Here is a 21,365-nt window from a genome sequence, read left to right on the forward strand (position 1 = left end):
GGCGCCACTGGCTGAAGCCAGGACTGACTTTGGTTGTTAAAATGTGTCGACCTGACTGGCCTGTGTCACAGTGAGGGGCATAGTTACACTCCGTCACAGCGAGGCCCATAGTTACACTCCGCCATGTCCGCCCTTGGTGCCCGATGTCTTCTCGTCCTTCTCGCCGCCTCCTGGCAAGGTAAGGGCTCGTTGTCAGGGAAACAGTTCATTGTGCTATGGTTGTGGTCATAATACAGGAGTTGAAAGCAGAAGTAGTAATAGTACCAGTCGTATTACGTATTGCTGTGGAAAGCAGAAGTAGTGATGGTACTAGTCGTATTACGTATTGCTGTGGTCATGATACAGGAGTTGAAAGCAGAAGTAGTAATAGTACCAGTCGTATTACGTATTGCTGTGGTCATGATACAGGAGTTGAAAGCAGAAGTAGTAATAGTACCAGTCGTATTACGTATTGCTGTGGTCATGATACAGGAGTTGAAAGCAGAAGTAGTAATAGTACCAGTCGTATTACGTATTGCTGTGGTCATGATACAGGAGTTGAAAGCAGAAGTAGTAATAGTACCAGTCGTATTACGTATTGCTGTGGTCATGATACAGGAGTTGAAAGCAGAAGTAGTAATAGTACCAGTCGTATTACGTATTGCTGTGGTCATGATACAGGAGTTGAAAGCAGAAGTAGTAATAGTACCAGTCGTATTACGTATTGCTGTGGTCATAATACAGGAGTTGAAAGCAGAAGTAGTAATAGTACCAGTCGTATTACGTATTGCTGTGGTCATGATACAGGAGTTGAAAGCAGAAGTAGTAATAGTTCTAGTCGTATTACGTATTGCTGTGGTCATAATACAGGAGTTGAAAGCAGAAGTAGTAATAGTTATAGTCGTATTAAGTGAGTTAGACACTGTTTTGTATCTGTTTTTCGTGTTCCTGAAATTCACATTATTATAAATGAAAACAACAGGCCTACAGCTTACAAACTTAAATAAATGACAGCCAGTCATGTTATCACACAATATGGTAAAATCGCCAAAACACACATACAAAATTGATTGTATTAGTTGTACAGCAATATAGTAGTAGAAGTAGTAACACGGGTGACTTTATATGTATCCTTCAAAGGACAAGCGTTAGCAGTGCGAGTGAATGAACACAAATCCCAAACCGCAAGGACAAATAGAAATGTCATGACGTCATGTGTAGCCAGTTCGTTTGTAAAGATGGAACCCATCTAGCGAAACAACAGTGAGTTAAGGTCAGATGGCCAAAACGTCTTGCCTAGAAGTGGACACAGCGTAATCGGACACCGGTCAATTCAATCAATATTTTTAAATCCCCCAAAGTCGACCGCTTCAACACCGGCCATGACTGTCCCAAATTGTCATCCTGTGCTGGCATGCACACTGTGTCTTGGCGTGGCTCGCCACACACTCCAGTCAGAGTAGGAACACCACGGTATCACTGGCATGCACTGTGTCTTGGCGTGGCTCGCCACACACTCCAGTCAGAGTAGGAACACCACGGTATCACTGGCATGCACTGTGTCTTGGCGTGGCTCGCCACACACTCCAGTCAGAGTAGGAACACCACGGTATCACTGGCATGCACTGTGTCTTGGCGTGGCTCGCCACACACTCCAGTCAGAGTAGGAACACCACGGTATCACTGGCATGCACTGTGTCTTGGCGTGGCTCGCCACACACTACTCCAGTCAGAGTAGGAACACCACGGTATCACTGGCATGCTCACTGTGTCTTGGCGTGGCTCGCCACACACTCCAGTCAGAGTAGGAACACCACGGTATCACTGGCATGCTCACTGTGTCTTGGCGTGGCTCGCCACACACTCCAGTCAGAGTAGGAACACCACGGTATCACTGGCATGCTCACTGTGTCTTGGCGTGGCTCGCCACACACTCCAGTCAGAGTAGGAACACCACGGTATCACTGCATCGCAGTATCTTCATATTCACTTGGGGTTGTATTTGACCTTATTGGCTGTTGTTGTAACTGTTAATACGTATGAGTGAATTACTTGTTTCATATACCTGGTAAAAAAAAAATCGGATGATAAACAATGAATTAAAAAAACGACAGACAGACGAACAGACAAACAGAAAGAAAGACAGACAGACAGACAGACAGACAGACAGACAGACAGACAGACAGACAAATATATAATGTTACAAAGGTGAGTTTTTGCTCATGTTAAGAAACACTTACTTTTGAAATTGCCTTAGATTGGAAAGCAACGAGACCATATAGCGCGACTACAAGTAGGAAAGCAACGGGACCATATAGCACGACTACAAGTAGGAAAGCAACGGGACCATATAGCGCCACTACAAGTAGGAAAGCAACGGGACCATATAGCGCGACTACAAGTAGGAAAGCAACGGGACCATATAGCACGACTAAAAGTAGGAAAGCAACGGGACCATATAGCGCGACTACAAGTAGGAAAGCAACGGGACCATATAGCACGACTACAAGTAGGAAAGCAACGGGACCATATAGCGCGACTACAAGTAGGAAAGCAACGGGACCATATAGCACGACTACAAGTAGGAAAGCAACGGGACCATATAGCGCGACTACAAGTAGGAAAGCAACGGGACCATATAGCGCGACTACAAGTAGGAAAGCAACGGGACCATATAGCGCGACTACAAGTAGGAAAGCAACGGGACCATATAGCACGACTACAAGTAGGAAAGCAACGGGACCATATAGCGCGACTACAAGTAGGAAAGCAACGGGACCATATAGCGCGACTACAAGTAGGAAAGCAACGGGACCATATAGCGCGACTACAAGTAGGAAAGCAATGGGACCATATAGCGCGACTACAAGTAGGAAAGCAACGGGACCATATAGCGCGACTACAAGTAGGAAAGCAACGGAACCATATAGCACGACTACAAGTAGGAAAGCAACGGGACCATATAGCGCGACTACAAGTAGGAAAGCAACGGGACCATATAGCACGACTACAAGTAGGAAAGCAACGGGACCATATAGCGCGACTACAAGTAGGAAAGCAACGGGACCATATAGCACGACTACAAGTAGGAAAGCAACGGGACCATATAGCACGACTACAAGTAGGAAAGCAACGGGACCATATAGCGCGACTACAAGTAGGAAAGCAACGGGACCATATAGCACGACTACAAGTAGGAAAGCAACGGCACCATATAGCACGACTACAAGTAGGAAAGCAACGGGACCATATAGCACGACTACAAGTAGGAAAGCAACGGGACCATATAGCACGACTACAAGTAGGAAAGCAACGGGACCATATAGCGCCACTACAAGTAGGAAAGCAACGGGACCATATAGCACGACTACAAGTAGGAAAGCAACGGGACCATATAGCGCGACTACAAGTAGGAAAGCAACGGGACCATATAGCGCCACTACAAGTAGGAAAGCAACGGGACCATATAGCGCGACTACAAGTAGGAAAGCAACGGGACCATATAGCGCGACTACAAGTAGGAAAGCAACGGGACCATATAGCACGACTACAAGTAGGAAAGCAACGGGACCATATAGCACGACTACAAGTAGGAAAGCAACGGGACCATATAGCACGACTACAAGTAGGAAAGCAACGGGACCATATAGCACGACTACAAGTAGGAAAGCAACGGGACCATATAGCATGACTACAAGTAGGAAAGCAACGGGACCATATAGCGCGACTACAAGTAGGAAAGCAACGGGACCATATAGCACGACTACAAGTAGGAAAGCAACGGAACCATATAGCACGACTACAAGTAGGAAAGCAACGGGACCATATAGCACGACTACAAGTAGGAAAGCAACGGGACCATATAGCACGACTACAAGTAGGAAAGCAACGGGACCATATAGCGCCACTACAAGTAGGAAAGCAACGGGACCATATAGCACGACTACAAGTAGGAAAGCAACGGGACCATATAGCGCGACTACAAGTAGGAAAGCAACGGGACCATATAGCGCCACTACAAGTAGGAAAGCAACGGGACCATATAGCGCGACTACAAGTAGGAAAGCAACGGGACCATATAGCGCGACTACAAGTAGGAAAGCAACGGGACCATATAGCGCGACTACAAGTAGGAAAGCAACGGGACCATATAGCGCGACTACAAGTAGGAAAGCAACGGGACCATATAGCGCGACTACAAGTAGGAAAGCAACGGAACCATATAGCACGACTACAAGTAGGAAAGCAACGGGACCATATAGCGCGACTACAAGTAGGAAAGCAACGGGACCATATAGCACGACTACAAGTAGGAAAGCAACGGGACCATATAGCGCGACTACAAGTAGGAAAGCAACGGGACCATATAGCACGACTACAAGTAGGAAAGCAACGGGACCATATAGCACGACTACAAGTAGGAAAGCAACGGGACCATATAGCGCGACTACAAGTAGGAAAGCAACGGGACCATATAGCACGACTACAAGTAGGAAAGCAACGGCACCATATAGCACGACTACAAGTAGGAAAGCAACGGGACCATATAGCACGACTACAAGTAGGAAAGCAACGGGACCATATAGCACGACTACAAGTAGGAAAGCAACGGGACCATATAGCGCCACTACAAGTAGGAAAGCAACGGGACCATATAGCACGACTACAAGTAGGAAAGCAACGGGACCATATAGCGCGACTACAAGTAGGAAAGCAACGGGACCATATAGCGCCACTACAAGTAGGAAAGCAACGGGACCATATAGCGCGACTACAAGTAGGAAAGCAACGGGACCATATAGCGCGACTACAAGTAGGAAAGCAACGGGACCATATAGCACGACTACAAGTAGGAAAGCAACGGGACCATATAGCACGACTACAAGTAGGAAAGCAACGGGACCATATAGCGCGACTACAAGTAGGAAAGCAACGGGACCATATAGCGCGACTACAAGTAGGAAAGCAACGGGACCATATAGCGCGACTACAAGTAGGAAAGCAACGGGACCATATAGCGCGACTACAAGTAGGAAAGCAACGGGACCATATAGCGCGACTACAAGTAGGAAAGCAACGGGACCATATAGCGCGACTACAAGTAGGAAAGCAACGGAACCATATAGCACGACTACAAGTAGGAAAGCAACGGGACCATATAGCGCGACTACAAGTAGGAAAGCAACGGGACCATATAGCACGACTACAAGTAGGAAAGCAACGGGACCATATAGCGCGACTACAAGTAGGAAAGCAACGGGACCATATAGCACGACTACAAGTAGGAAAGCAACGGGACCATATAGCACGACTACAAGTAGGAAAGCAACGGGACCATATAGCGCGACTACAAGTAGGAAAGCAACGGGACCATATAGCACGACTACAAGTAGGAAAGCAACGGAACCATATAGCACGACTACAAGTAGGAAAGCAACGGGACCATATAGCACGACTACAAGTAGGAAAGCAACGGGACCATATAGCACGACTACAAGTAGGAAAGCAACGGGACCATATAGCGCCACTACAAGTAGGAAAGCAACGGGACCATATAGCACGACTACAAGTAGGAAAGCAACGGGACCATATAGCGCGACTACAAGTAGGAAAGCAACGGGACCATATAGCGCCACTACAAGTAGGAAAGCAACGGGACCATATAGCGCGACTACAAGTAGGAAAGCAACGGGACCATATAGCGCGACTACAAGTAGGAAAGCAACGGGACCATATAGCGCCACTACAAGTAGGAAAGCAACGGGACCATATAGCACGACTACAAGTAGGAAAGCAACGGGACCATATAGCACGACTACAAGTAGGAAAGCAACGGGACCATATAGCACGACTACAAGTAGGAAAGCAACGGGACCATATAGCGCCACTACAAGTAGGAAAGCAACGGGACCATATAGCACGACTACAAGTAGGAAAGCAACGGGACCATATAGCGCGACTACAAGTAGGAAAGCAACGGGACCATATAGCGCCACTACAAGTAGGAAAGCAACGGGACCATATAGCACGACTACAAGTAGGAAAGCAACGGGACCATATAGCGCGACTACAAGTAGGAAAGCAACGGGACCATATAGCGCGACTACAAGTAGGAAAGAAAGGAGTTCCTCATAATCATGTGGACACTTGAGTTGTTATTGTGGACACATGAGGTTATGTGTCCTCAGATAGCAGCAGAAGGCGTTCAGAGTGTCTTCGTTTTGTGCTAGGGATGCCACTTTATGGACGTTCTATTTCTAAACTGACTTGTGCTTTTATAACCTTCCCTGTCAATCCAGCTCCGTTTGTCCAGAGTAGGTCTGTCTGTCTGTCTGTCTGTCTGTCTGTCTGTTTGTCTGTATTTCGCTTACTCTCTCCCTCGTTCTGTCCAGCTCCCTCTATCTCTCTGTTTGTGTGTCTCGAACGTTGTCCTCCCTATTTTTCTGTCTATCTCTGCCTCTCTCTCTGTCACCCCCTCTCTCTCTCTCTCTCTCTCTCTCTCTCTCTGTCTCCGAGTCTCTGCCTGTCTGTCTGTCAGTCTCTCTCTGTCTCTCTGGGAAGTTTCCAGGACAACCTAAGCCATGATTGGGAATTGTCAGCTACACCAAGCGAAGGCCAGTAGACAAGGACGACTTTCCCTACCCCCCCCCCCCCCCCCACCCTATCTCACCTGCATGACCGACAACAACAAAAGGAAGTACAGAGAAGTCTTTGAGGAAAACCAATCACCATCTTGGGGAATGTCCGAGCTACACTACGCCGAGGCGGGAGAAACAAGGGCAACCTTTCCCTACACCCCCCCCCCTACAGACCCACCCCCCCCCCCCCCCACAGACCCACACCCTCCCCTACAGACCCACATCCCCGTGGTGACCTACATACATCCTGACCAACAGGGAAACCAATGAGAACTCTTCAGGGGGCAGCAAGAACTATCAAGGAGCAGTCTTGACAACGCCACACCAAGGGAGGCAACACCGGACACAGCGGCCTGAGAGGGGAGGGGAATTAACTCTTACAAATAGCATCAATTTGTCTTTCCGCCTCAAGAGCCCGCGAAGGGGCAGACAATTGCGTTAGTCTCCATTGTGCCAGAAGGGGGGACAACTGTCGGGAAGTGAAGGGCAGACCATTATCTTGGGGAGCAGACATGGCGAGTAAAGACTGTGATCTCTGGAGGGACAGTGAGGTCGGGTTGGTTACACGACTGGGGAGAGAGTACAAGCCGGGATTTAGCGATATAGCAGGACTGATAGTGTGTTGAGCGGCTCTGTGCCTCCTGTCTGCCGCCCCGAGCTGTATCGCTGTGATTTCTCGGCTTTCCGGAGGATTCCACCCACAGAACATGTACAGTCCTTCGTTTCTTTGACGCGAGAATTGGCGACTGAATGAATTGAAGCGAGTGGGGCGAGGAAGTAGGGTTTCTTGGGCAAATCTCGCCGCGAGGAACGCTACACTAGGATTTTGCTAGAGATAGCCAACATGTCTTGAAGGTGCTCGCTACGCGAGAAAAAATTGCTGCAGCACTGCTGTCAATCCGATTGGCTGTTTATGGCCGTGTATCGACCAGTGCAGACCTTTTCGGTATCATCTACATGATTCTTACGTAGCGCTAGCCATCACACCGTTTCGTATTCACTCAGACAGCAACGGTTCCGATTTCGTCATCAACGTTGGGGCGCCACCGCGACACCATTTTGACGGTCGGTGGTCAACGTGACGACTGAAGCTGCACGGGTTGGAGGCGGACAGGCAGATTGTTCATGATCTAACAAATAAAGCAAATGTCTTGCAAGACGCGGCAAGAAAGAAGAATAAAGCTGTGTGATTCACTGGCCCTCCTCCTGCCTTGTCTTGCTTGCAGCTTGCAATGAGTCGGACGCATTTCTTTTAGTTGGTAATGAGAACCTGACTTTATTTATGGCTGGGGAAGGCGAAGGCAGCGAGGGGTAAGAGATCATGGGTATCGCCCTCATAAAGCTGGCCCTATGGGAAGGGAAGGCAGCGAGGGGTAAGGGATCATGGGTATCGCCCTCATAAAGCTGGCCCTATGGGAAGGGAAGGCAGCGAGGGGTAAGGGATCATGGGTATCGCCCTCATAAAGCTGGCCCTATGGGAAGGGAAGGCAGCGAGGGGTAAGGGATCATGGGTATCGCCCTCATAAAGCTGGCCCTATGGGAAGGGAAGGCAGCGAGGGGTAAGGGATCATGGGTATCGCCCTCATAAAGCTGGCCCTATGGGAAGGGAAGGCAGCGAGGGGTAAGAGATCATGGGTATCGCCCTCATAAAGCTGGCCCTATGGGAAGGGAAGGCAGCGAGGGGTAAGAGATCATGGGTATCGCCCTCATAAAGCTGGCCCTATGGGAAGGGAAGGCAGCGAGGGGTAAGAGATCATGGGTATCGCCCTCATAAAGCTGGCCCTATGGGAAGCGAAGGCTTTGCCGTGAGGGCGTAAAACTTTCATTTTCAGCGAAGGCAGCGAGGGGTAAGAGATCATGGGTATCGCCCTCATAAAGCTGGCCCTAGACACGTTGAGATTTGTAACATATCGCTTCCCTACGAACAAACGTGGTTATGGGACTATCTTTTACCTTAAAAGAACAACAACTTTATTGCAGCGTGTGTGGCTGTGTTGTGTGCAGGTGGCCAGTGCGGGGAGTGTCCGAGCAACGTGCTCACGTCTGCGTCGCGGTGTTTCCCCTCCCACTTCTCTAACGGCCTCATCAGCAACCTGACCGCCATCACCCAGCACTGCCAGTGAGTCATGACGTCACGTTCTAGCCTTGCAAACACGTTGGTCGTTCAACCTTTGATTTAAAATAATACTTCAGAAAGTGTATTTAAAATGACGTTTACATAATATTTGCAAGTAAGACAAAGTTATGAGCATCGAGCGTGTTGCCATGCACAGAAGTGTAGCTTTAAACCTAAATAAATATGATTGGTTTTGCTTCATACATTTGGAAGACACAACATTCGCAGATAGGTTACCGTACCAGTCATCATCATTGTTCGTCTGTTGTGTGTCGTGTGGGTCCCCCCTAACGACCGATAGGTCCTGGTTGTTGTGTGTCGTGTGGGTCCCCCCTAACGACCGATAGGTCCTGGTTGTTGTGTGTCGTGTGGGTCCCCCCTAACGACCGACAGGTCCTGGTTGTTGTGTGTCGTGTGGGTCCCCCCTAACGACCGACAGGTCCTGGTTGTTGTGTGCCGTGTGGGTCCCCCCTAACGACCGACAGGTCCTGGTTGTTGTGTGCCGTGTGGGTCCCCCCTAACGACCGACAGGTCCTGGTTGTTGTGTGTCGTGTGGGTCCCCCCTAACGACCGACAGGTCCTGGTTGTTGTGTGTCGTGTGGGTCCCCCCTAACGACCGACAGGTCCTGGTTGTTGTGTGTCGTGTGGGTCCCCCCTAACGACCGACAGGTCCTGGTTGTTGTGTGTCGTGTGGGTCCCCCCTAACGACCGACAGGTCCTGGTTGTTGTGTGTCGTGTGGGTCCCCCCTAACGACCGACAGGTCCTGGTTGTTGTGTGTCGTGTGGGTCCCCCCTAACGACCGACAGGTCCTGGTTGTTGTGTGTCGTGTGGGTCCCCCCTAACGACCGACAGGTCCTGGTTGTTGTGTGTCGTGTGGGTCCCCCCTAACGACCGACAGGTCCTGGTTGTTGTGTGTCGTGTGGGTCCCCCCTAACGACCGACAGGTCCTGGTTGTTGTGTGTCGTGTGGGTCCCCCCTAACGACTGACAGGTCCTGGTTGTTGTGTGTCGTGTGGGTCCCCCCTAACGACTGACAGGTCCTGGTTGTTGTGTGTCGTGTGGGTCCCCCCTAACGACCGACAGGTCCTGGTTGTTGTGTGTCGTGTGGGTCCCCCCTAACGACCGACAGGTCCTGGTTGTTGTGTGTCGTGTGGGTCCCCCCTAACGACTGACAGGTCCTGGTTGTTGTGTGTCGTGTGGGTCCCCCCTAACGACCGACAGGTCCTGGTTGTTGTGTGTCGTGTGGGTCCCCCCTAACGACTGACAGGTCCTGGTTGTTGTGTGTCGTGTGGGTCCCCCCTAACGACCGACAGGTCCTGGTTGTTGTGTGTCGTGTGGGTCCCCCCTAACGACTGACAGGTCCTGGTTGTTGTGTGTCGTGTGGGTCCCCCCTAACGACTGACAGGTCCTGGTTGTTGTGTGTCGTGTGGGTCCCCCCTAACGACTGACAGGTCCTGGTTGTTGTGTGTCGTGTGGGTCCCCCCTAACGACTGACAGGTCCTGGTTGTTGTGTGTCGTGTGGGTCCCCCCTAACGACCGACAGGTCCTGGTTGTTGTGTGTCGTGTGGGTCCCCCCTAACGACTGACAGGTCCTGGTTGTTGTGTGTCGTGTGGGTCCCCCCTAACGACCGACAGGTCCTGGTTGTTGTGTGTCGTGTGGGTCCCCCCTAACGACCGACAGGTCCTGGTTGTTGTGTGTCGTGTGGGTCCCCCCTAACGACTGACAGGTCCTGGTTGTTGTGTGTCGTGTGGGTCCCCCCTAACGACTGACAGGTCCTGGTTGTTGTGTGTCGTGTGGGTCCCCCCTAACGACCGACAGGTCCTGGTTGTTGTGTGTCGTGTGGGTCCCCCTAACGACCGACAGGTCCTGGTTGTTGTGTGTCGTGTGGGTCCCCCCTAACGACTGACAGGTCCTGGTTGTTGTGTGTCGTGTGGGTCCCCCCTAACGACCGACAGGTCCTGGTTGTTGTGTGTCGTGTGGGTCCCCCCTAACGACCGATAGGTCCTGGTTGTTGTGAATGTTTCGTTTTGTCTGTAACTGAACGTTCCATCAACTACCCATTGTTTTGTTTTTCTATTTAAAACATATCATATAAAACAAATGGAAATGACTGGAATAATATTGTGTATGTAAGACAAAGCTATGAGCATCGAGCGACGTAGGTGAGACAAAGTTATGAGCATCGAGCGACGTGGGTAAGACAAAGTTATGAGCATCGAGCGACGTAGGTGAGACAAAGTTATGAGCATCGAGCGACGTAGGTAAGACAAAGTTATGAGCATCGAGCGACGTAGGTAAGACAAAGTTATGAGCATCGAGCGACGTAGGTGAGACAAAGTTATGAGCATCGAGCGACGTGGGACTGTCCGTACCGTGTTAGCGGAAAGTTGAACAAGTCAATCCAACTCTGAAAACACAGGAACATCACAGGACAAGCAGTCTGGACTGCACACCGCGACAGTTAGATCACAAACACCCAGCACACCACACACCCTATGGATGGAAGAGAACAAACTCAAACTAAATGACGACAAAACTGAAGCCATGCGTTTTTCATACTCTACCCCTACCCATGCTAAGTCTATTTCAGAACTCCCACAGGCCATCTCTTTGAACAATATTGACATCAAGTTCTCGGATACATCCCGTGATCTCGGAGTCTTTTTTGACAAAGATCTTAGCATGAAACAGCATGTAGTCCAAACATGTAAAGCAGCGCGAATGGAGATCCGGCGTATAGGTTCCATTCGACAGTACCTTACTGAAGACGCAACCAAAAGACTAGTCTGTTCCGGCATACTCTCTAGATTAGACTACTGTAATTCACTGCTTGCTGAATGTCCCAAATCTGTCACCAAGCCCCTGCAACTAGTCCAGAACGCTGCCGCTAGACTCGTGTTTCGAACACCTATGAAACAAAGCGTCACGCCTCTACTCAAACAGCTACATTGGCTTCCAGTCGAACAAAGAATTAAATACAAGATCTGCTGCATATTCTATCAAATTGCCGCGGGCACGGCTCCACAGTACCTGTCCGATCTAGTGCAGAAAAACAATCCTGAAAGGGTTGTCCGCTCTGCCTCCCAAAATAAATTTGTCAAAGCTCCTAAGTATCAGAGGGACGATCATGGTGGCCGCTGTCTTTCAGTCGCAGCTGATCATATCTGGAACAAACTCCCTTTGTCTCTACGTCTCAGTCCATCTCTGCCTTCGTTCAAAGCAAATCTCAAGACTCACCTCTTCAGAGAAGCATTCTATGACGATGTAGTTGTCGCGACCCTGTGAATGTGCACTTTCGGATGAACAATGTTTACTGTGTGTGTGTGTGTGTGTGTGCGTGTGTGTGGACATGTGTGGGTGTGTGTGTGTGTGTGTGTGTCGTGTGTGTGTGTGTGTGTCGTGTGTGCATTATAATTGTTGTGTATACTGGGAGTTCGTTCCTGTAAGAGCCTCTGGATTTTTGTAACATTTATGTTTTGTTTTTGGTTTTTGTTGTAAAGTGTTTATGATTGTGTTCTATTCCGTCAATTGCGTCATTCTGGTAATGATGTTGTTATTGCTTTTGTAAAGCGCTTTGTGTGTTCGAAAGCGCTATAGAAATCACCATTATTATTATTATTATTATTACACCCGCTACAGTTAGATCACAAACACCCAGCACACCACACACCCGCTACAGTTAGATCACAAACACCCAGCACACCACACACCCGCTACAGTTAGATCACAAACACCCAGCACACCAGACACCCGCTACAGTTAGATCACAAACACCCAGCACACCACACACCGCTACAGTTAGATCACAAACACCCAGCACACCAGACACCCGCTACAGTTAGATCACAAACACCCAGCACACCACACACCGCTACAGTTAGATCACAAACACCCAGCACACCACACACCCGCTACAGTTAGATCACAAACACCCAGCACACCACACACCCGCTACAGTTAGATCACAAACACCCAGCACACCACACACCCGCTACAGTTAGATCACAAACACCCAGCACACCACACACCCGCTACAGTGAGATCACAAACACCCAGCACACCACACACCCGCTACAGTGAGATCACAAACACCCAGCACACCACACACCGCGACAGTTTTATCACAAACACCCAGCACACCACACACCCGCTACAGTTAGATCACAAACACCCAGCACACCACACACCCGCTACAGTGAGATCACAAACACCCAGCACACCACACACCCGCTACAGTGAGATCACAAACACCCAGCACACCACACACCCGCTACAGTTAGATCACAAACACCCGGCACACCACACACCCGCTACAGTTAGATCACAAACACCCAGCACACCACACACCCGCTACAGTTAGATCACAAACACCCAGCACACCACACACCCGCTACAGTTAGATCACAAACACCCAGCACACCACACACCGCTACAGTTAGATCACAAACACCCAGCACACCACACACCCGCTACAGTTAGATCACAAACACCCAGCACACCACACACCCGCTACAGTTAGATCACAAACACCCAGCACACCACACACCCGCTACAGTTAGATCACAAACACCCAGCACACCACACACCGCGACAGTTAGATCACAAACACCCAGCACACCACACACCCGCTACAGTTAGATCACAAACACCCGGCACACCACACACCGCTACAGTTAGATCACAAACACCCGGCACACCACACACCGCTACAGTTAGATCACAAACACCCAGCACACCACACACCCGCTACAGTGAGATCACAAACACCCAGCACACCACACACCCGCTACAGTTAGATCACAAACACCCAGCACACCACACACCCGCTACAGTTAGATCACAAACACCCAGCACACCACACACCCGCTACAGTTAGATCACAAACACCCAGCACACCACACACCGCTACAGTTAGATCACAAACACCCAGCACACCACACACCCGCTACAGTTAGATCACAAACACCCAACACACTACACATCCAGCCAATCAGACCAGACCCTTAATTCGCCATTGTCCTTTTACTCCAACATGCCTGCAGTCTCATCCTTCTCTCGTCTCAACGGGTGATACAGACCACGCCGCTACACCAACATGCAGTCTCATCCTTCTCTCGTCTCAACGGGTGATATAGACCACGCCGCTACACCAACATGCAGTCTCATCCTTCTCTCGTCTCAACGGGTGATATAGACCACGCCGCTACACCAACATACAGTCTCACCCTTCTCTCGTCTCAACGGGTGATACAGACCACGCCGCTACACCAACATGCAGTCTCATCCTTCTCTCGTCTCAACGGGTGATATAGACCACGCCGCTACACTAACATACAGTCTCATCCTTCTCTCGTCTCAACTGGTGATATAGACCACGCCGCTACACCAACATGCAGTCTCATCCTTCTCTCGTCTCAACGGGTGATATAGACCACGCCGCTACACTAACATGCAGTCTCACCCTTCTCTCGTCTCAACTGATATAGACCACGCCGCTACACTAACATACAGTCTCACCCTTCTCTCGTCTCAACGGGTGATACAGACCACGCCGCTACACCAACATGCAGTCTCATCCTTCTCTCGTCTCAACGGGTGATATAGACCACGCCGCTACACCAACATACAGTCTCATCCTTCTCTCGTCTCAACGGGTGATAGAGACCACGCCGCTACACCAACATACAGTCTCATCCTTCTCTCGTCTCAACGGGTGATACAGACCACGCCGCTACACCAACATACAGTCTCATCCTTCTCTCGTCTCAACGGGTGATATAGACCACGCCGCTACACTAACATACAGTCTCATCCTTCTCTCGTCTCAACGGGTGATATAGACCACGCCGCTACACCAATATGCAGTCTCATCCTTCTCTCGTCTCAACGGGTGATATAGACCACGCCGCTACACTAACATGCAGTCTCATCCTTCTCTCGTCTCAACGGGTGATATAGACCACGCCGCTACACTAACATACAGTCTCATCCTTCTCTCGTCTCAACGGGTGATATAGACCACGCCGCTACACTAACATGCAGTCTCATCCTTCTCTCGTCTCAACGGGTGATATAGACCACGCCGCTACACTAACATACAGTCTCATCCTTCTCTCGTCTCAACGGGTGATATAGACCACGCCGCTACACTAACATACAGTCTCATCCTTCTCTCGTCTCAACGGGTGATATAGACCACGCCGCTACACTAACATACAGTCTCATCCTTCTCTCGTCTCAACGGGTGATATAGACCACGCCGCTACACCAACATACAGTCTCATCCTTCTCTCGTCTCAACGGGTGATATAGACCACGCCGCCACACTAACATACAGTCTCATCCTTCTCTCGTCTCAACGGGTGATATAGACCACGCCGCTACACTAACATACAGTCTCATCCTTCTCTCGTCTCAACGGGTGATATAGACCACGCCGCTACACCAACATACAGTCTCATCCTTCTTTCGTCTCAACGGGTGATATAGACCACGCCGCTACACTAACATACAGTCTCATCCTTCTCTCGTCTCAACTGGTGATATAGACCACGCCGCTACACTAACATACAGTCTCATCCTTCTCTCGTCTCAACGGGTGATATAGACCACGCCGCTACACTAACATACAGTCTCATCCTTCTCTCGTCTCAACGGGTGATATAGACCACGCCGCTACACCAACATACAGTCTCATCCTTCTTTCGTCTCAACGGGTGATATAGACCACGCCGCTACACTAACATACAGTCTCATCCTTCTCTCGTCTCAACGGGTGATATAGACCACGCCGCTACACTAACATACAGTCTCATCCTTCTCTCGTCTCAACGGGTGATATAGACCACGCCGCTACACTAACATACAGTCTCATCCTTCTCTCGTCTCAACGGGTGATATAGACCACGCCGCTACACCAACATACAGTCTCATCCTGCTTTCGTCTCAACGGGTGATATAGACCACGCCGCTACACTAACATACAGTCTCATCCTTCTCTCGTCTCAACGGGTGATATAGACCACGCCGCTACACCAACATACAGTCTCATCCTGCTTTCGTCTCAACGGGTGATATAGACCACGCCGCTACACTAACATACAGTCTCATCCTTCTCTCGTCTCAACGGGTGATATAGACCACGCCGCTACACCAACATACAGTCTCATCCTTCTCTCGTCTCAACGGGTGATATAGACCACGCCGCCACACTAACATACAGTCTCATCCTTCTCTCGTCTCAACGGGTGATATAGACCACGCCGCTACACTAACATGCAGTCTCATCCTTCTCTCGTCTCAACGGGTGATATAGACCACGCCGCTACACTAACATACATATCATACATTCAACAAGGAAGCTGAACAAGTTTCGACTGAATGCAAGTGCTCGGTGCTGAGTTTCTCCCTCTCTCTCTCTGTCCCACTCTTTGCAGGAACGGCGTGTTCGAGCAGTCTCTGGCCTGCCTGACTGACATCGAGACGAGTTGCCACGACAACCCCGACAAGCAGCAACTGCTGCACAGCTACATGGATGTGGGACGGTGGAAAGCCAGCTGGGCCCAGCTCTGCTCCAGCGTGCACAGTCAGTACACATCCACTGCGTCACGCTCAGTCAGTACACATCCACTGCGTCACGCTCAGTCAGTACACATCCACTGCGTCACGCTCAGTCAGTACACATCCACTGCGTCACGCTCATAAAGAAATACCTAACTCAGTGTCAGGCAGTTCTGCAGAGAGACTACAGAGGAAGCTACCCACCACTGGTGTCAACAACTTCATTCATTATAGACAGATCCATCTCGGCACAGAGAGCACCGAGACTGTTGAGTGTTGGCGTGTGTGCTAGTGGTGGGGTGGGCTTATTGCATGATGCAGCCTTGCCAGGTCCCAGACGTGCTAGTGGTGGTGTGGGCTTACTGCATGATGCAGCCTAGCCAGGTCTCAGACGGTGTGCTAGTGGTGGGGTGGGCTTATTGCATGATGCAGCCTAGCCAGGTCTCAGACGGTGTGCTAGTGGTGGTGTGGGCTTATTGCATGATGCAGCCTGGTAAGGTCTCAGACGGTGTGCTAGTGGTGGGGTGGGCTTATTGCATGATGCAGCCTAGCCAGGTCTCAGACGGTGTGCTAGTGGTGGTGTGGGCTTATTGCATGATGCAGCCTGGTCAGGTCTCAGACGGTGTGCTAGTGGTGGGGTGGGCTTATTGCATGATGCAGCCTGGCCAGGTCTCAGACGGTGTGCTAGTGGTGGGGTGGGCTTATTGCATGATGCAGCCTGGTCAGGTCTCAGACGGTGTGCTAGTGGTGGGGTGGGCTTACTGCATGATGCAGCCTGGCCAGGTCTCAGACGGTGTGCTAGTGGTGGGGTGGGCTTACTGCATGATGCAGCCTAGCCAGGTCTCAGACGGTGTGCTGGTGGTGGGGTGGGCTTATTGCATGATGCAGCCTAGCCAGGTCTCAGACGTGCTAGTGGTGGGGTGGCCTTACTGCATGATGCAGCCTAGCCAGGTCTCAGACGGTGTGCTAGTGGTGGGGTGGGCTTATTGCATGATGCAGCCTAGCCAGGTCTCAGACGGTGTGCTAGAGGTGGGGTGGGCTTACTGCATGCTGCAGCCTAGCCAGGTCTCAGACGGTGTGCTAGTGGTGGGGTGGGCTTATTGCATGATGCAGCCTAGCCAGGTCTCAGACGGTGTGCTAGTGGTGGGGTGGGCTTATTGCATGATGCAGCCTAGCCAGGTCTCAGACGGTGTGCTAGTGGTGGGGTGGGCTTACTGCATGATGCAGCCTAGCCAGGTCTCAGACGGTGTGCTTGTGGTGGGGTGGGCTTATTGCATGATGCAGCCTGGCCAGGTCTCAGACGGTGTGCTAGTGGTGGGGTGGGCTTATTGCATGATGCAGCCTAGCCAGGTCTCAGACGGTGTGCTAGTGGTGGGGTGGGCTTATTGCATGATGCAGCCTGACCAGGTCTCAGACGGTGTGCTAGTGGTGGGGTGGGCTTACTGCATGATGCAGTCTAGCCAGGTCTTAGACGGTGTGCGAGTGGTGGGGTGGGCTTATTGCATGATGCAGCCTAGCCAGGTCTCAGACGGTGTGCTAGTGGTGGGGTGGGCTTACTGCATGATGCAGCCTAGCCAGGTCTCAGACGGTGTGCTAGTGGTGGGGTGGGCTTATTGCATGATGCAGCCTAGCCAGGTCTCAGACGGTGTGCTAGTGGTGGGGTGGGCTTATTGCATGATGCAGCCTAGCCAGGTCTCAGACAGTGTGCTAGTGGTGGGGTGGGCTTATTGCATGATGCAACCTGGCCAGGTCTCAGACGGTGTGCTAGTGGTGGGGTGGGCTTATTGCATGATGCAGCCTAGCCAGGTCTCAGACGGTGTGCTAGAGGTGGGGTGGGCTTACTGCATGATGCAGCCGAGCCAGGTCTCAGACGGTGTGCTAGTGGTGGGGTGGGCTTATTGCATGATGCAGCCTAGCCAGGTCTCAGACGGTGTGCTAGTGGTGGGGTGGGCTTACTGCATGATGCAGCCTGGCCAGGTCTCAGACGGTGTGCTAGTGGTGGGGTGGGCTTACTGCATGATGCAGCCTGGCCATGTCTCAGACGGTGTGCTAGTGGTGGGGTGGGCTTACTGCATGATGCAGCCTGGCCAGGTCTCAGACGGTCAGACGATCAGTTAAAGGCCAACTCCGCCTTGTACAAACAGTCGACCTCCCCGTGTAAGACGTGGCCGGGCTGTAACATACAAGTCCTTCTCTCCACCTGGACACATACCAACACTCAACACCCTGGCTGCTCTCTGTGCACACTATTTTCAAAAAGAATACATTTCGTAAATTAATTCCTTAAACAAATCCAACTCACTACAGATGCTGCGGGGTGTTGAGTTGAAGTATGTTGCCAAGTGGAGGGGTGGCCTTTGCACCTGTACGTAAAAGGTAAAAGGTAAAAGGTAAAAGGTAAAAGGTAAAAGCCGAACCAGTGTGAGGCGATGAGCCGATTTGTTTACAAGAGAGAACTGAGCCTTTAATCTTCTGACTTCAGCTCGTTTAGATGGTATGCCGTTCTGTCTTCTCCAGCAAGAAAAAGCGTTACTCTGGATCAGCACTGAAAGAGGGAATGCTTCATGTCCTGCAGGCCTGCAGGCCTCTTTAGGACAAGATATTATTGGTTATATGACTCGAGTTTTACGCCCTCACAACTTTTGACGAGATACACAAGTATATGCGTGTTTAGGTGGTATCAGCCATCTGCACTTATTGCAGAATGACCGAGGTGTTTTACGTGCCATTGTGGTGACACGGGGGTGGGACATGGCTTCCGTCTCTGGGTCTGCACATAAAGTTGACCCGTGTCCGTACCGGGCCGAATGACCGGGCCCCCAATTTGTTCTCTGAGCCTCAGGTCAGCCTGACCCGGCCTGGTCTGTCTGTCACCAGTTCGTGTCGACATATCGATCACTTTATGCACAACAAACAAAGCCAATGCTCATACATCTCACCTTCGCCGAAAGTAATGTGAATCAAAATCAAATTATCTGCTGCTTTATCTCCATAGACATTAAGAAAATAACAATATTCTGCTGTTTGAACCAAACTCGACTCTACTGTGACTCGTGACGATTGGTAATTCAAATTAAGAAACCTTACTTTCAGCCAATCAATCCGAACATAGCACACATTCGATTTTTGTGTTTGTTCCGTTCTCCCTTTTTTCTTCTCAAATTGATTGAACAATATGGGAGTCCGACAAAGGAGAAAGAGACGGACAGAAGAAGGGGCGGGGGGAGGGGGGGGGGTAAATACAGTCGGAAAAAAAAGGAAGGTATGGGGCAAAGGAAAACGTGGCAGACGTCAAGTGTGAGAAGAGCAAAGTAAACAGGTCAGAAGGGAGGGGGGGGAGGGGGGGGGGGGACCGACGTTGAAACAAGTTTTTTTGGGAAAAACACACAGAATTCGCCAGTGACAATTTGTTGAGCTTGTTCAAGGGGAAACAACCCAACATTTGGTCTGGTTCAAGCACGCGAGCCGTCAGCAGTTACCTTTCTTCCTTAAGTGTGGGGGAAAACATGCCCATAATTATCAGCAGTGCTTCCAACAAGACTCAACGGGTGTTGTTGTTGTTGTAGCTTTTGGTACCGAGTGACGTTCAATAAACGATTTTATCATTTATCCCCGTAGCATGGTAGTATTAGTCATGGTAGTATTAGTCATGGTAGTATTAGTCATGGTAGTATTCTGAGTCATGATAGTATTAGTCAGGGAGTTAATCATCGATAAATAATACTGACACAGGACTGTCACACCTATTGCTTTGTGTCTGTGCACAGTGCAAAAGACAGATAAGCTGATGGTAGATTTCCAAATGAACACAGTACCCGCAGATCTACTGCTGATTTACGATGGGCAAGCTACAATCCAGGGCAGAGAAAACTGCAGCGTTGTAATCCAACTCTTCATTTGTTTCCATATCTTTAACTCTTAGTATGACAATTTCAAGAATATATTATCTTGATACGCAAGCTCTAGGGTAGGCTAATGATTGTAGATAAGCTTTGCCATGATAATTATGCTGATGCAGTTTAAAAGTGTGTGTGTGTGTGTGTGTGTGTGTGTGTGTGTGTGTGTGTGTGTGTGTGTGTGTGTGTGTGTGTGTGTGTGTGTGTGTGTGAGAGGATTGCACAAGATCTCCTTCAGGGACAACTACACTGACCAACAACAAATACACAGTCATTTTATCTGTTTGCCTTCTTTTGAAAATTATACATGGAGTAGATATGATGCGTTAGTTTTAACTGTGTGTGTGTGTGTGTGTGTGTGTGTGTGTGTGTGTGTGTGTGTGTGTGTGTGTGTGTGTGTGTGTGTGCGTGTGTGCGTGTGACGGAGTGATTGAGTTTGTGTTACTGTTTGTCTATTTCTTACGGGAGCCTTGAAGGCTTCGCCTCTTGTTTATTTTACATCAAGACAAATGTGTAGCTGATATCAATGTGCAGACAGTTTTTATGTGCGCATGAACATTTTGTTGTACATACTGCTCACGGCGAACATGCCCCATGACAAATAGGCGGACTCGCCCCCGCACGGGCAGGAGTGCCAGATAGCGAGCACAACATGGGAAGGAAGAAGCAAAACTTTCGTCAGAATTCGACCTTAATTAACGCACTTTCACTCGACACCAAGACTAAGTATTTGTTCTCAGAGGTAATGCATCAAAACCTAAGTCAACTCCAATGCATTCATGTTACAAAAATGAAGAAAAACACTTTTTGTGATCTGTACTCACGATATAAGGGCGCGCAACCTCTGAACTTCTGCAGGATATGGCGGGAAGAAGGGACACCACTCTCACATGGTGTGAATAACTAAAAGGTGGCAAACGTAAGAATAAACAGACTCGACTAGACAAAGACGGATGTGCCCCGAAGGCGGACTAGCCCCGGTCTCCGGCCTACACGAAGAGGAGTCGCGCTCCATCGTGACTAATTACATAACTTATATGTATTTTACGACTGTATGATACTATTAAAATAATCTAAAAAAAAATTTAAAAAAGGAAATCTGACTAATATCGATCAATACATAACTGTTGTTTTGTATTTTTGACCAAAACATGTCACTTGAAAAAGATATTGTA

The 21,365-nt window shown here is 49.8% G+C and overlaps 1 protein-coding gene across 1 annotated transcript in view; it reads left to right on the top strand.

Annotated features, from left to right (window-relative positions):
* Window positions 1–51: 51 nt before the first annotated feature.
* Window positions 52–21,365, top strand: part of LOC138963513 (uncharacterized) — a 23,556-nt gene continuing 2,242 nt past the window's right edge. Inside the window, exons 1-3 of the mRNA XM_070335391.1 lie at window positions 52–178; window positions 8,622–8,736; window positions 16,171–16,319. Coding sequence (XP_070191492.1) covers window positions 124–178; window positions 8,622–8,736; window positions 16,171–16,319 — 319 coding nt within the window. The 5' untranslated portion in view covers window positions 52–123. The remainder of the gene's footprint in view (window positions 179–8,621; window positions 8,737–16,170; window positions 16,320–21,365) is intronic.

Source organism: Littorina saxatilis, linkage group LG4, assembly GCF_037325665.1.
Source record: "Littorina saxatilis isolate snail1 linkage group LG4, US_GU_Lsax_2.0, whole genome shotgun sequence".
Lineage (NCBI taxonomy): Eukaryota > Metazoa > Mollusca > Gastropoda > Littorinimorpha > Littorinidae > Littorina > Littorina saxatilis.